Source organism: Plecotus auritus (genome assembly GCF_963455305.1).
Source record: "Plecotus auritus genome assembly, chromosome: 1".
Classification (NCBI taxonomy): domain Eukaryota; kingdom Metazoa; phylum Chordata; class Mammalia; order Chiroptera; family Vespertilionidae; genus Plecotus; species Plecotus auritus.
The window spans coordinates 13,646,014-13,659,549 of record NC_137770.1 but is presented as its reverse complement, the minus strand read 5'-3'; the positions used below and the strand labels follow the sequence as shown (position 1 = coordinate 13,659,549).

The 13,536-nt window shown below is 48.7% G+C and overlaps 1 protein-coding gene across 6 annotated transcripts in view; it reads right to left on the bottom strand.

Moving 5' to 3' along the window:
- The window catches only part of TTC7B (tetratricopeptide repeat domain 7B), a 204,841-nt gene that overhangs the window by 83,457 nt on the left and 107,848 nt on the right, over positions 1 to 13,536 (bottom strand). For all 6 annotated transcript variants that reach the window (XM_080685190.1, XM_080685192.1, XM_080685194.1 and 3 more), the window contains 4 exons: positions 6,080 to 6,163; positions 4,808 to 4,912; positions 2,427 to 2,544; positions 1,192 to 1,249 (listed from right to left, as the gene is read on the bottom strand). In XM_080685190.1, coding sequence (XP_080541316.1) covers positions 1,192 to 1,249; positions 2,427 to 2,544; positions 4,808 to 4,912; positions 6,080 to 6,163 — 365 coding nt within the window. The remainder of the gene's footprint in view (positions 1 to 1,191; positions 1,250 to 2,426; positions 2,545 to 4,807; positions 4,913 to 6,079; positions 6,164 to 13,536) is intronic.

Below are 13,536 nucleotides of genomic sequence, written 5' to 3'. Positions count from 1 at the left end.
TCCACAAAAACTCAGCACAGACATAGATCTGTGTGCAAGTGTCAATCGGACTGTTTGTCACTAACCAGCCTGGGACGGGCAAGGTGAAGGCACAATCAGCAAGCCTGGCAGGAAACAGAAGTGAGATGCAAGATTTCGGACCAACCGAAACCAAGTGATAATGACTTCATGAAGAAAGGGGCGCGAACACTGCGGTAAATCCGTAGGCAACCCCAGTTCTGGGAAAGAAATCTACCAAAGGGTATTAGTGACTGAGGTCCTCATGAAATTCTGGTGCAAGTAACTAAGTTTCTAATACAATTCCAAGAAAGCAATGTAACTCAGATGTATTTAAAGTGAGAGGATCAATAGCAATTACAGATTTGCCATCAGGCGGCTTTACTTTCAAGCGATTCATTTTGGTGATTTATTATAGCTGTGATAAGAATAAAATCAGGGCAGTGAAGTACAGTGGGTACCAGAAGAGCTGCGTCAGAGTCAGGAGATGATGATTCTATCACAGGCAACGTGGCTCTCTAACTCCCCACTCCTGCATGCGAGTCCCTCACCCGCAGTGAACATCCTGCTTGTCCTGTCTGCCTTCCTGGTGTGGGTGAGGATGAGGTGAAATGAGGGATGTGGGAGAACACGGACCCTCCAGCACGTGCTAATTACTGGTGTAAAGCATTCTCCGAATTTTACGGAAGGCACAACGATGGAGACAGCACAGGTATATGGAGCAAGGCAGGGCTGGAGGCGACTTGACTGTCTTCACAAAGTATTTCAGACTGTCCTAAAGCCTGACTTTTTCATTTCTTAATATAAAAATCTGCAGCTTCACAGGCAAAAAAAAAAAAACAAAAAAAAACCTAGGAAAGAACGATCCCTTTTCTAGATGATGACAAATGTCTTTAATAAAAGGAATCATCTCCCTACACACACAGAGTATCTGTCTTCCCAGAGCTGAACTGGCTGTATTAGGAAGGAATAAAATGTGCCCGAAGGATGAAGGACGGACAGATGAAGAATGCACATCTACATGGTAACAAATGATTCGGCGAGCTTCCACGCTGTGTGTTCGGTGCTCGAGGGAAAAGACTCCCAGGGGAAAAACACTGTTTACATAATCTTTATAAATATCTCCCCCTTTTATACTCATCACACTGTGGTGTCATTATGCACAGCCGAGTGAAAAGATGAACTCCCACTCACCTCTGAAACGCAAGAAGCGCCTTTCTCTGCAGGACCTCCTGCATCCCTCGCAACGAAGCTGAAAAGGGTTCGATCCGTCAGTGGCATGTTTTGGACAAATACAAAGCTCATCACAAAAACTACACATTCCTTTGGATTATGAGCAACAGATTCTGGGTGGGTGTGTGCTCAGTGCTGCTCCAGGCACTGCGGGAGACGGGCCATGGAGTGCAGGCCAACCGGGCCCTTGCACTCGTGGGTGTGATTGGCATGATGCTGAGGGGACAGCGTGAGCTGAGGGTCACTCTTGGTGCTCCAGGCACAGGGGGCCATCTTTAAAAGACCAGGGGGAACTGCAGAGAGGAGCCCGGCCGTTGTCTCAAGTGCAGGCATGTAACGTGGGGAAGCCTGGCTCTCCCAGGAGGCAGAGCAGACCATCACGCACCACGGGTGTTGGGCTGGACGGCCTTCAGAGAGCCTCTGGCACCGAGCAGCTCTGATCCTGGGCCAGGAAAGGCCAGTTTAATTCACACTATGCAACGGCCAGGACTGTTACCACCTTGATACGAACACAAGGGACTGACGTGACCCGCCCAGCACTGAACTGGGAAAATCAGTTCACAAGTGAGCCCGGCCAGTGTGGCTCAGGGGTTGAGCATCGACCTATGAACCAGGGGCCACGGTTTGATTCCCGGTCAGGGCACATGCCTAGGTTGCAAGCTCGATCCCCAGTGTGGGGTGTGCGGGAGGCAGCCAATCAATGATTCTCTCTCATCATTGATGTTTCTATCTCCCCCACTCTTCCTTCCTCTCCAAAATCAATGAAAAAATATTTTTTAAAAAGGAAAAGAATGAATGCATGGAGAAAGGGCAGGTCCTGACCAATCAAAGGAAGCTTCCTGGAAGAGGCTGCCCTGAACTGTCCTATATTCCTGTGCCTAAGACCCAACATCCCTTCACAGGTGGACCGCCCAGCCAAGTGCCGGGGCAGAGGCAGGCCCAGGCTGGGTGGGATGAACCGGTTCTCAAGGCCCCTGCACCTGCCAGCTGGCCCCCCGTGCACCACCACCCTGTGCCCCTTCCCTCCCATGCCCAAGCAGTACAAGCGACGAGGACCACAGCATCAGGGCCCCCAGAACAGCACACAGACCGGCCCAGCTTATGCGCCCTCCGAAGACAGTGGGAGGGTGGGAACCCTGCGGTGCAGATGGGCAGCCGGCCTGTGTCCCAGGGCCCGTGGGGTGGGCTTCTCTCACCGTCAGTGGCCTGCAGGCTGTACGTGAGCCCCAGGGCTAAGTAGCCTTTGGCCTTGAACTCGGACGTTTTCTCTCCTGCGTCAACGACAATTTTGGCAAACTTCTCAGCCTCTTCCAACTGAAAAACCAGACACGTTAGAAACAATGACAACCTGCAGAATTTCCAACACGAGTTACCAGAAGCATCGGCTGCCAAGAACAGATTTCTGATGAGTCACCGTGAAAATGGCTCCCAAATCTTCCAAGTCCACTGTGGCAATTCTGTGTCTTTATCGGAGCCCTCTGACAGTCCTGAGGACCCCACCTCGCCTTTTCCCGCTAAGGTTTTCCTACTGCTGCTCTGCCTTCTTTTCCAAAGTCGCTCTCCTCCTCGGTGGGCTCCTATCCTTTCCATTTTACTGATTGGCTCTGCAAGAGGTTGTGCAAGGTGCTCAGAAGTTGAATTTTATATACGGGGGTGGGCAAAAGCAGTGGGTATGTGAAACAGACTTTATTCTTGCATTATTACTTATGAATTATTGCATTATTTGTATTACAACTGTAAACCAGCATTGCCTACCCATATAGAAATGTTTTGTGTTTGGGTCTTACCTTATTTATTTATTTATTTTTAAATATAATGAATCCATTGAAGCTTGGTTTCTCTTTCCTATAAGCTGTTAAAAATGCCCAAACTGCATCTATTTATTCTGCACTGCACAGTACATGGACCTGGCACCTGTAAGCTGCACCTGTAAGCTGCATCCATAATGAGACCTTTCACATAGTATATCAGAGGCAGATAATAAGGTCTGTTCCTTCGAACTATGGCGAATGTTGATGCTATTGAGGCTGGGTGACAGTATGTGGCAGCTCGTTACACTCTGTGGCATTTGGAAGTTTTAATAATAAAAATGGAAAAAATATATACAGAAAAGATTTGTTACTCTTAAAAAAAAGGAGTAGGCTTATTTTAGGCATTGGAGACATGTGTCACAGTAATGAGCAATGTCATGCTGCAGGGAGGGCAGCGGTCACAGCTGGGGGTCCGCATTTTCAAACGGAGGGGCTGGGTCCACTCCTGCACCCACTCCTGCACCCACTCCTGCACCCCCTCCGCCGCTGCCCACACTGCCCCCGCACTGTGGCCCCACTTGTCAAAACCTGCCCAGATCTTCACAGCTCTCTGTTTCAGGCGAGAGCCTGCTCTTTCAAAATGTCTTTTCCTCCCACATTTTACCAAATAAAATTTAACCAAGGTAGAACACTTTCTTCACAAGGCTTACTTTTGTCCTGTTGGGTGAGAATAAATGGGGGGGGGGGGGGAGCGGGGTGGGACACAAGCATCAAGGACCATAATGTAAAAAACCTTAGCAAGTCTCCCCAGTCTCCTGGAGAAGTTCTTATTATCACTAATCTGTTATTTTGTTTGTTTTTTGCTACTCCTCACCTAAGATATTTTTTCTACTGCTTTTCAGAGAGTGGGAGAGAGACATGGAGGAAGGGAGGGAAGGAGAGAGAGAGAGACAGAGAGACAGAGAGAGAGAGAGAAATATCGATGTGAGAGACATACCGACTGGTTATCTCCTACACGTGCCCCCATTGTGGAGCGAACCTGCAACCCAGCTATGTGCCCTTGAACCTGAGACCCTGTGGTGGGAGGGCAGAGGCTCTGGCCAGGGCTTCTTATCACTAATCTTGATATGCAGTCAAAGAAAAGAAAGTAAAACTGCATTGTGTATGGCAGTGACCACCATCTCAGCAGCTAGTCTGAACTTTCTACTGAAATGGCAGATTTTGGAGGTACTAAAACTGTTACAAATCATACTATTCCCAAATCCTAATCTGAACAAGAATAGCTGAAGAGGGAACTGGGTGTGAAGGCAGGGGAAAGAAGGAAGTTGGGTTCAGCCTGTCCGGTGTGGCTCAGTTGCTGAGCATCGTCCCATGCACCAGCAGATCCCTGGTTCGACTGATTCCTTGTCAGGGCACATGACTGGGTTGTGGGCTTGTCCCCAGGAGGGGTGTGCAGGAGGCAGCCGACCCATGTTTCTCTCTCATAGATGTTTCTAGCTCTCTCTCCCTCTCCCTCCCACTCTTCAGTCCTACGTTAGCTTCCACTGCCAGATGTATCTGAGCATGAGTTCCCACTCTATCATGTCTACTTTTCAAGCACATTCCCATGAAAAAGAAAAACTGGAGTCCCCAGGGAACATGCTGATTCCCCACAGGCCGGGGGGGGGGGGTGGGAAAGGAGGGAGGGCGGATGGAGAGGCCGGAGGAGCCGGGTCTGGGGCTCTGAGCAGCCTGTGTGTGTGCAGCTGGTGTCACTGCGCTTTCCTCTCTGTGCCTGGAAATGCCACCGGCTGGCAGCCCTGCCCTGGGCGCGGCCAGCTACTCACCCAGTGAAGGGAGCCCATGCACAGCTTGGCGGCCAGCAGCGGGATGGTGGCGTCATCGGGCTTCAGCCGGATGCATTCCTTCAGCACCTTCACGGCACGGGCAGACTTGGCAAAGGAGAGCATTGCTGTGAAACTCGGAATGTTTGACAGAACCAAACACTAAGAGCTCCCCCAGGGGGTTTCAGTCAGCTGTCCTCTTAACGCGGTTTTCCAACGGGGGCCCCACCCCGCAGGCGCCTGGGACGGCAACCGCCAGAACGCGGGGCTCCTGAGTGACAGCGGCGTAAACTGGGGTGAAACCGCGGAAAGGCTTCCCTGGAGTCACCCTCATTTTCTTCCTTCCTGGTGCTATTATAAAAAATAAACTGTTTAGAGCAGGGGTGGGCAAACTTTTTGACTCGAGGGCCACAATGGGTTCTTAAACTGGACCGGAGGGCCGGAACAAAAGCATGGATGGAGTGTTTGTGTGAACTAATATAAATTCAAAGTAAAGGAGCGGAGGGGAGAGCAAGAGAACCCTCCGCTCTTTCGGCTCCGCGGGCCGGATAGAACAGCCGAACGGGCCGGATCCGGCCCGGGGGCCGTAGTTTGCCCACGGCTGGTTTAGAGCATACCATACTAAATCTCTGTCTCCACCTAGCCCAAATGATCTTATCACAGACTGAACAATTCGCTACATGGCAGATTCATTAAATGGCCCAAATTAATTCTCTTTATTGAGTACGTACCACGTGGGGGTACTATCCTAAGCACCTTGTGGGTCTTATCTCATTTACCCAATAACCACTCTAGAAGCAGGCCCTATTATTACCACATTTTACTGAAAAGGAAAGACACGGTGACCTGGTCAGACAGCCCAGACCTCAGCTCTGGCACTTGGACTCCAAAGCCGACGTTTTCCACTAACATCAGACACATCCTGACGTAACAAACTGCCACAGACAACTACACAACTTCCCCTCCAGGAATCAGTTTATGCTCCCAAGTGAGCGAGAGGGATAATGGGGGCGACAGGTGAAGAAAGCAGCCTTAGTTCAAGCCTCATCGTCACATGACGAAGTTACAATGGCGAGAAAAAGGCAAATATTTCAGAATTCTTCCTCTCAATGACGTGTCCGTGTTGGCCCCCAAAGAATCAAACTTGATTGTTCATTTATAAATGACCGCAGGGCAGCTTCCTATGGCTGGGTTTCCTGCGAGGGATGCCACCGCCCCTGGGGTTGGAAGGCGTTGTGCGTGGACGCGGAGAACCGCACGCAGACGGGCACTCACCTTTCCGGCCGCCATGAGCGACAGAGCAAACTGGTACCAGAGGTGGAACTCCTCGAAGGCGAACTTCATGGCTCTCTCTAAGCACTGGTGGGCGAGAACAGAAGACACGTGAGCATGGCCGCCGTCACGCCACGTGAGCTGGGCCTACGCCCCCGGCGGCGACACCTACAACGGCTGCTTTCCTTCAATGCTTGACACACAGTCTCCCACCACAGCCCACGGGGTAGCATGCACTGTGCCAGACGCCAAGACAAGCCACCACTGACGGACGCACAAGCCTTGGTCTCGGGGAGTTTCCCCTCCACCGCGAGGAAAGAGGCAGGGGCGCCAACAGCTCCGACACAAGGCCCCGCCGGACAGTGGGCGAGATGGGGGAGTGGGGGGAGACCTAACCCAGGTTGGGGGGTGGGGGCTGGGGATAATGGGGGAGACAGGTGTTATGGAGAGAACACCAAGCAATGAAAAGCTAACGGTACTTAGAAACTGATTGAGGGAAGGGGACAGAAATGATGAAGGAGGAAACAAGAATAATAACCACACTGGCTGAGATTAGGCAAAGGAGCCGGTATGCGGAGAGAAAGGGTCGATGATGATAAAAAGTAAGGTGTGTCCTACCAGCTCTCTGCTACGCGGAGCGATACACATCCATGGTTTTCCGGATGAACCAAAGGAGTGCAGCAGCTGACACCACCTGTTCTGAATCCAAAGCTAAATGCTGCAGCTTTACGGACTAGACTGCTTGTTTTTGTTTCCTTAGCAAGTGGTATGGACTGAATGCTGTGACCCCCCCCCCCCCCGACAAAAAAAAATTCATATATTGAAACCTCACCCCCATAGATGGTGCCAGAAGGTGGGGGCTTTGGAAGGTGACTGAGTCATGAGGGCAGAGCCCCATGAATAGGATTCGTGTCCTTATAAAAGAGGAGAGGTCCCTAGTCTCTCCCGCCGTGTGAGGCCACAGCGAGACGCTGGCAGCCTGCCACTCAGAAATGGGCCTTCACCAGACACCAAATCTGCTGGAGCCATGACCTTGGGCTTCCAGCTCCAGAACCGTGAGAAATAAGCATTTGCTGTTTATAAGTCTCTCGGTCTGCGTGTTTTGTTAGAGCAGCCTGAACGGACTAAGACACAGCTTTTGGATAACATGGGCTGTGGAGCCAGGATCCATTCGAGCTGCTGTGCCAGAGCTGCCCCACGAGGTGCAGGCAGGTGCTTTCTGTTCCGCCGCTCACAGATGAGGGAGCTGGAGCACAGACTGCTGCGTGCCATGTGAGGTCCGGCGGGTTCTGGTGGAGCCGGGATCTGAACCAGGCTGCTCTCAGCACCACGCTCCGCTGCTCCGACATGCCACTCCCACTGTCCAGGCCCACTCATGCTGCACAGAGCAAGATACAGCTAACTAAAAGGCCCCCAAACGCCACAGGGTGCCCGAACTATTTCTGAGATCCAGCAAGATCTTTTACTGTTAGTGGGGCACTGCTCCCTTGGCCTTTTGGGGACCCCTGAGGCTACCGAGGACTGAGGTCTTTCCAGCTTGCAGAATTTTCAAGAAGCCTCACATCCCACAATACCCACCAGCACCACCACGCGAGGATGCCGCGCCCAGCCCACCTCAGGGTGCTCAGCTGGCGTGAGTCCTGAGTCACGTGTTTCCTCCACGTTCACTGCCGAATCTTTCACAGACCCCTTCCCGCCTGGGCCTCTTTCTCGTAACTATAACAACCGATAGCCCACAGTAAGCCACAGAGGTTCACACAGGGAGTTCAGGAATAAAGTCAGCTATGACGGACTGGCCCTTCACCCTAATTCAGAGGTGTCTGGGCTCCAGCATCACCACTCCTTCTTCCTGTGGGCTCCTGGCATCGTATCCAGGGGTCCTCAAACCTCGGCACGCGGGCCACATGCGGCCCGCCGAGGACATTTATCCGGCCCGCCAGGTGCCGCTGCCTGTCCTGCTTAGCAGCCAACTCGTCCCGGGCCTGCAGTGTGCATAGGAATTTGTTCATAGTTTTTTTTTTAAAACTATAGTCCGGCCCCCCAACGGTCTGAGGGACAGTGAACTGGCCCCCTGTTTAAAAAGTTTGAGGACCCCTGATTATATACGGTGACACGCTGCCGGAGAAAGCACCCAGGCAGCTGCAGATGCTCGTGAAGTCTCAATGCCAAGCACACGGCTTGGTATATAACCTGTCCTCCCCATGTCCCTGCAGACGTCAAGGTTACATAACTCCCCATGCAGCTCGGGTCAACATTCCTCAGTCACGGAAGGAGGCCCTCTCCCAAAGAAGGCCTCCACGAAAACCAAGAACTCGGGCTGTCACCGGGCATTTGCTATCCACAACATCCGGCCCCTGGAAGGGGTGTTTCCTCACCCCAATCCTCTTTGACTCCCCCTTTTCAGCACCTTAATCATACCTGTATGTGATAAAGTAAAAATTTCCAGTTTTAATAGAGCGAGGAGATTGGGAACAGAATATATACTATAAAAACGAAACAAGAGCATTCACATTTTAATGATGGTTCCAGTCTAAAAGAAATACTGATGAAATGGACTTTTAAGACACAGGTGCTAAAACCTATATAATTCTATTGAACAATGTCACCCCAGTAAATTCAATAAAAAAGAAAAAAAAGGAGACACAGGAGTTCTGTGCATGTTGGGGGCCTTTAAGAGGCTGCTTCAATCCCCCAGGCCCAGGCATGGGGCGAGGACAGCAGTCGCAGGACATTGGGGCCACACTTAATCCAAACTCCTTACCCGCAGCCATAGGGTGGTTATGGGGCTACCATCGGAAAACACAGATATTTACATTACGATTCATAACAGTAGCAAAATTACAGCTATGAAGTAGCCACGAAAATAATTTTATGGTTGGGGGTCACCACAGCATGAGGAACTGTATTAAAGGGTCGCGGCATTAGAAAGGTTGAGAACCACTGTTTTAAATGCACACGAAATGCCTAGAAGACTGGCACAGAATGAATGCTACAAACACGTTACTGGTGATGTAGCTGTTATGAAGGGGGTTCTACATGAAGGCGGAATGCAGGGGAGAGAGGGGAGCTCTGGGCAGGGGGCAGGGGATGGCAGTGGGGGGTGGTCTGGAGCTTCTGAGTGGAAAGGAGAGATGAGAGAAGACGCTGGCCCTTCTTCACTTCAGGTGTCCAGTGAAGAGGTGAGCGTGTGGGACTGGGAGAGGAATCCGGGGTCCTCTCCAGGCCTGTAGATCCCCGAGTCACCCACACAAAACAGCAAGTGGCATCTCCAAATCATGCCCTTACCAGAAGCGAAGATGGATTTGGCAGTAGAATTATTTCTACCAGGAAAGACAGGCCCGTTCGCTGTAATCACCATTCTACCGCCATCTCTCCAAAGCCCAGACCACATTCATTTGATGCCACGAATTCTTGGTAGAACAAGACTCAGACTCTAAATGGCATCCTAATCATTTGAGTGGCAGTCAAACTGTCCCTTGCAAATTGTTTCCTGTGGTCGCAGAAGCGTACCACTTTCCCAGCTTTTCATAAATCAGCCGTCTCCGAGGGGGCACAGGAATGAGAAGCTCTTTGGCATGAGAACGGGATTTAGCAATTACCTTCCTGGTAGGCAAAGCCCAGTGACATGTACCGGGCACATGGCAGCGGCAGCTGTACAGCAGCACAGCAAGGGAAGCCAGAGTCTATTTTTGGAATTCGAGAGGGAGACTCAGCATCCAAGAGCCCGTGGAGGAGGGGGCAGTAACAAAATAATCAGACTTTGCCTCAAATTGAGCCTGGAGCTGAGGTCTAAAATTCATCACCATTAAAACAGAATAAATAACATAGGGCACGATCTTCATTACTGGCCTCTGTGGACAGGTTGGCCGAACCCCGAGAGTTCTCGTAACACAGATCCTTTCATTGATTAGGAAGATTTTCTTTCCTATGTCCTTTGTGCTTAATGAGCCAGCTAACAAATGTAATTCTTTGCAGTTGTGTTACAGTGTTTCTTAATTTAACATGGTATATGGATAATATTGCGTGCCTTTATTTTTAGCAATTAAAAACTAAACAATTTAGACGTCGTGGACCATTATCGTGAACCCACAGAATGGTATAATCAGGGATGCTGAAACCTCTGAGGTGATGTGGATACATTCTCACGTTATGGATGAGGAAACCACGAGCAAGAGAGCAGACAGGACCTGCCCGGGTCACACAGCGGCAGCACTGGGATTAGAACCCAGGTCTCAGGATGCTCAATTCAGAACGCTTATTTCTGAATTAACTTAAAAAAATAAAGTGGAATTTGATAGATCTAATTCACAAGGAAACGTTTCTAAAGAACATGCTCATGGGGCTCTTGGCTGCAAATAAAAAGCCCTCCCACCCAAGTTTTGAGAAAACACAGGTGGCTCCCATCAAATCTTGCTCAGAGTTTTCTCCCCTTGAATTAAAAATAAAATAGAGCAAACCCCACCTTGGTGTCCCTCTCCCATTTCTCTTTTTGCTTTAAAACAGCAATACTGCTCCGAGCAGAGGGGTCTCACAGCTGTATTGCTTTGGCACACGCTTAGATTAAAGTGCACCATGGCCTCTGGCCACGGTGGGAGGCGGAGAGGGTGGGCTGCTTCTCAGAGGTCATAGACTTGATTACAGAACTGAATGCTGGTCGCCATTCCCCAGCATGCTCTCTGCTCAGCTAGATGATGCATCTCGATCAAGTCTGCACGGCGAGTGAAGGGTCTCCAGGATCTCCCTCTACTACATACTCCACCTGCCGTTTCTGCTGATATTGCTGTTCTTTGTTATTCTTGCAAAACGAATCTCTAAATTCAAGAAATTCCCTGTTCAACGGCTCTCGCCTTTTGGTCTTTTTCTGTTTTCAGTCTGTCTCCCTGGCTTGGGGCTTCAGGTTTGAACCTTCAACCACAGCTGTCGCCTCACCCGCACAAAGTCTGAGGGAGGGAAGTAAGGAGTCGCGGCTATAGCAGCCCAGGGGGGTGTCATTACAGCATAGGTGCTCAGGGAATGCTTGACCGAAGGAATAAATACGGATCCAGTGTTAGCATATCCTTTAGGGATAGCCATGGGCAAACAAGAAAGCACTATGAGGAGTGTGGCAAAATGCAAAGAATGTGGAGATGATGCCACGTCAGGTAAACCATGGCCTGAGGGCCGAGTGTGAGCTGCTGCCTGCTTTCAGAGTCCAAAAGCTAAGAACCGTTTCTAGATGAGCACCTGCCACCCATTTGTAGAGAGGGCATACTGACTTTGAATCCAAACTAAATAAAATGCTACCCCCAAAACAATGCCATTCATCTTAATGCACCTATTACAAAAAGGCGCCGTCACTCTTATATGTTAATTTAATCAATAAAAATTTTGTGGAAATTTGTTTTTTCCCTTGTTATACCTACAAACATCCTTGATTTTGGTTCTTGGTTCTCAAAACCTAAAACATTTAGTATCTGGTCCTTTTTAGAAAAGTTTGTCAACCCCCAGAATAACGATGGGGCACGTGATGCCATTGAGGCAGGACTGAATTGCCCTATTGTCTCGAAGACACAGAACAGGTGCAAGTTACAAGGAGACCATTTCAGATCAATCCTTTCTAATAACCAAAGAGGAATGGAATGGTATGCATTATATACCAAGATCTGTGCTGGCTGTTTTAGACCTATTGTCTTGCTGAGCTTCACATCAGTCTTTGAGGTGGAAGTCCAGAGTGGCTAAGTATCTTTCCCAAAGTTGCACAGCCAGGAAAGAGCAGCATCAGGATTTGAACTCAGACACGCCTGACCCCAAGGCTGAGTTACTTCACTATGCACACTATGCAATGAAAGACACTACTAAGGGTCATTACAGAGGGGAGTTTTACATTAGAAAGCAGATTATCAACACCACCAATAAGAACAGTAATGTACATTTTGCATACACTATCTCTTTAATCTTCATAATAACCACTGAAGGTAGGTCCTAGTATTACCTGTATTTTCCACATGAAGATTTAGAGTTAAATGAACCCCTTCAAGTTCATACTTGGCATGTAAAGTAGCAGAATTGAGAAGTCAAACTCAGACCTGATATCAAAACATGAGATATTAAGATGGCAATACTATCCAAAATAATGTACAGTTTCAATGCAACCTTGATCAAGCCAATCCTCAAATTCATATGGAATTGCAAGGAGCCCAGGACAGGCAAAACAATCTTGAAAAAGAGCAAAGTTGAAGAACTCACATTTCTTGATTTCTCAAAGCTCACAACAAAGCTACAGCTATCAAAACAGTGTGGTGCTGGCATAAGGATAAACATATAGGGCGATGAAATAGAAATGAGATTGCAGAAATAAACCTACACATCTATGGCCAACTGATTTCAACAAGGATGCCAAGTCCATGGGGAAAGAATAGTCTCAATGAATGTTAGGACAACTTGATTTTCACATGCAAAAAAAAAAAAAAAGAACTTGGACTCCTACTGATACCATATGCAAAAATTAACTCAAAATGACCAACAATCTAAACATAAGAGCAAAAATTATAAAAATCCTCACAGAAAAACATAGCAACAAATCTTCATGACCTTGGACTTGGCAATAGATTCTTAGATATGATACCCAAAACATAAGCAACAAAAGAAAAAAATTGATATACTAGACTTTATCAGAATTAAAAACTTCTGTGCATCATGACATCATAAAAAAAATAAGACAAACTGCAAAATGGGAGAAAATATCTGTTAAGGGTTTATTATCCACAATCAATAAAGAACTTTCATAACTCAACACCGAAAAGAGAACTAACCCAGTTTGAAAATGGGCAGAGGTCTTGAACAGACATTTCTCCAAACATAATACCCAAATGGCCAATAAGCACATGAAAAAATATTCAGCATCGTTAGTCATTAGAGAAAAGCAAACCAAACCCACAATGAGATACCACTGCACACTTATTAGAATGGCTATTATAGCAAAAACAACAACAGCAAAGTAGCAAGTGTTGGTGAGAAAACAGAGACAACCCTTGCTGCTGGGAAGGTGAAGTGGCCCAGCACTGTGAAAGAGTGTGGTGGTTCTTCAGAAAGTGAAATGCAGAATTACGATATGACCCAGCGATTCCACTCTTGGGTATATATCCAAAAGAACTGAAAGCTGGCACTCAGGTATGTTCCCTACATCATTATTCACAACAGCCAAAAGATGGAAACAATCCATGGGTCCATCCACCAACAGACGATCAGATAAACAAAATGGGCCTACACATCCAATGGCATGTATTCAGCCCATCCTATATAATAAAAGCGTAATATGCTAAGTGTCCAGCCAGGGGGTAGATGCTCCGACCGGTAGGTTAGCTTGCTGCTGGGGTCCAGGTCGATCAGGACTGGGAGAGAGGGCCCCTCTCACCCTGATGGCTGGCCAGGCTTAGGGACCCCACCCATGCACGAATTCGTGCAACGGGCCTCTAGTATAG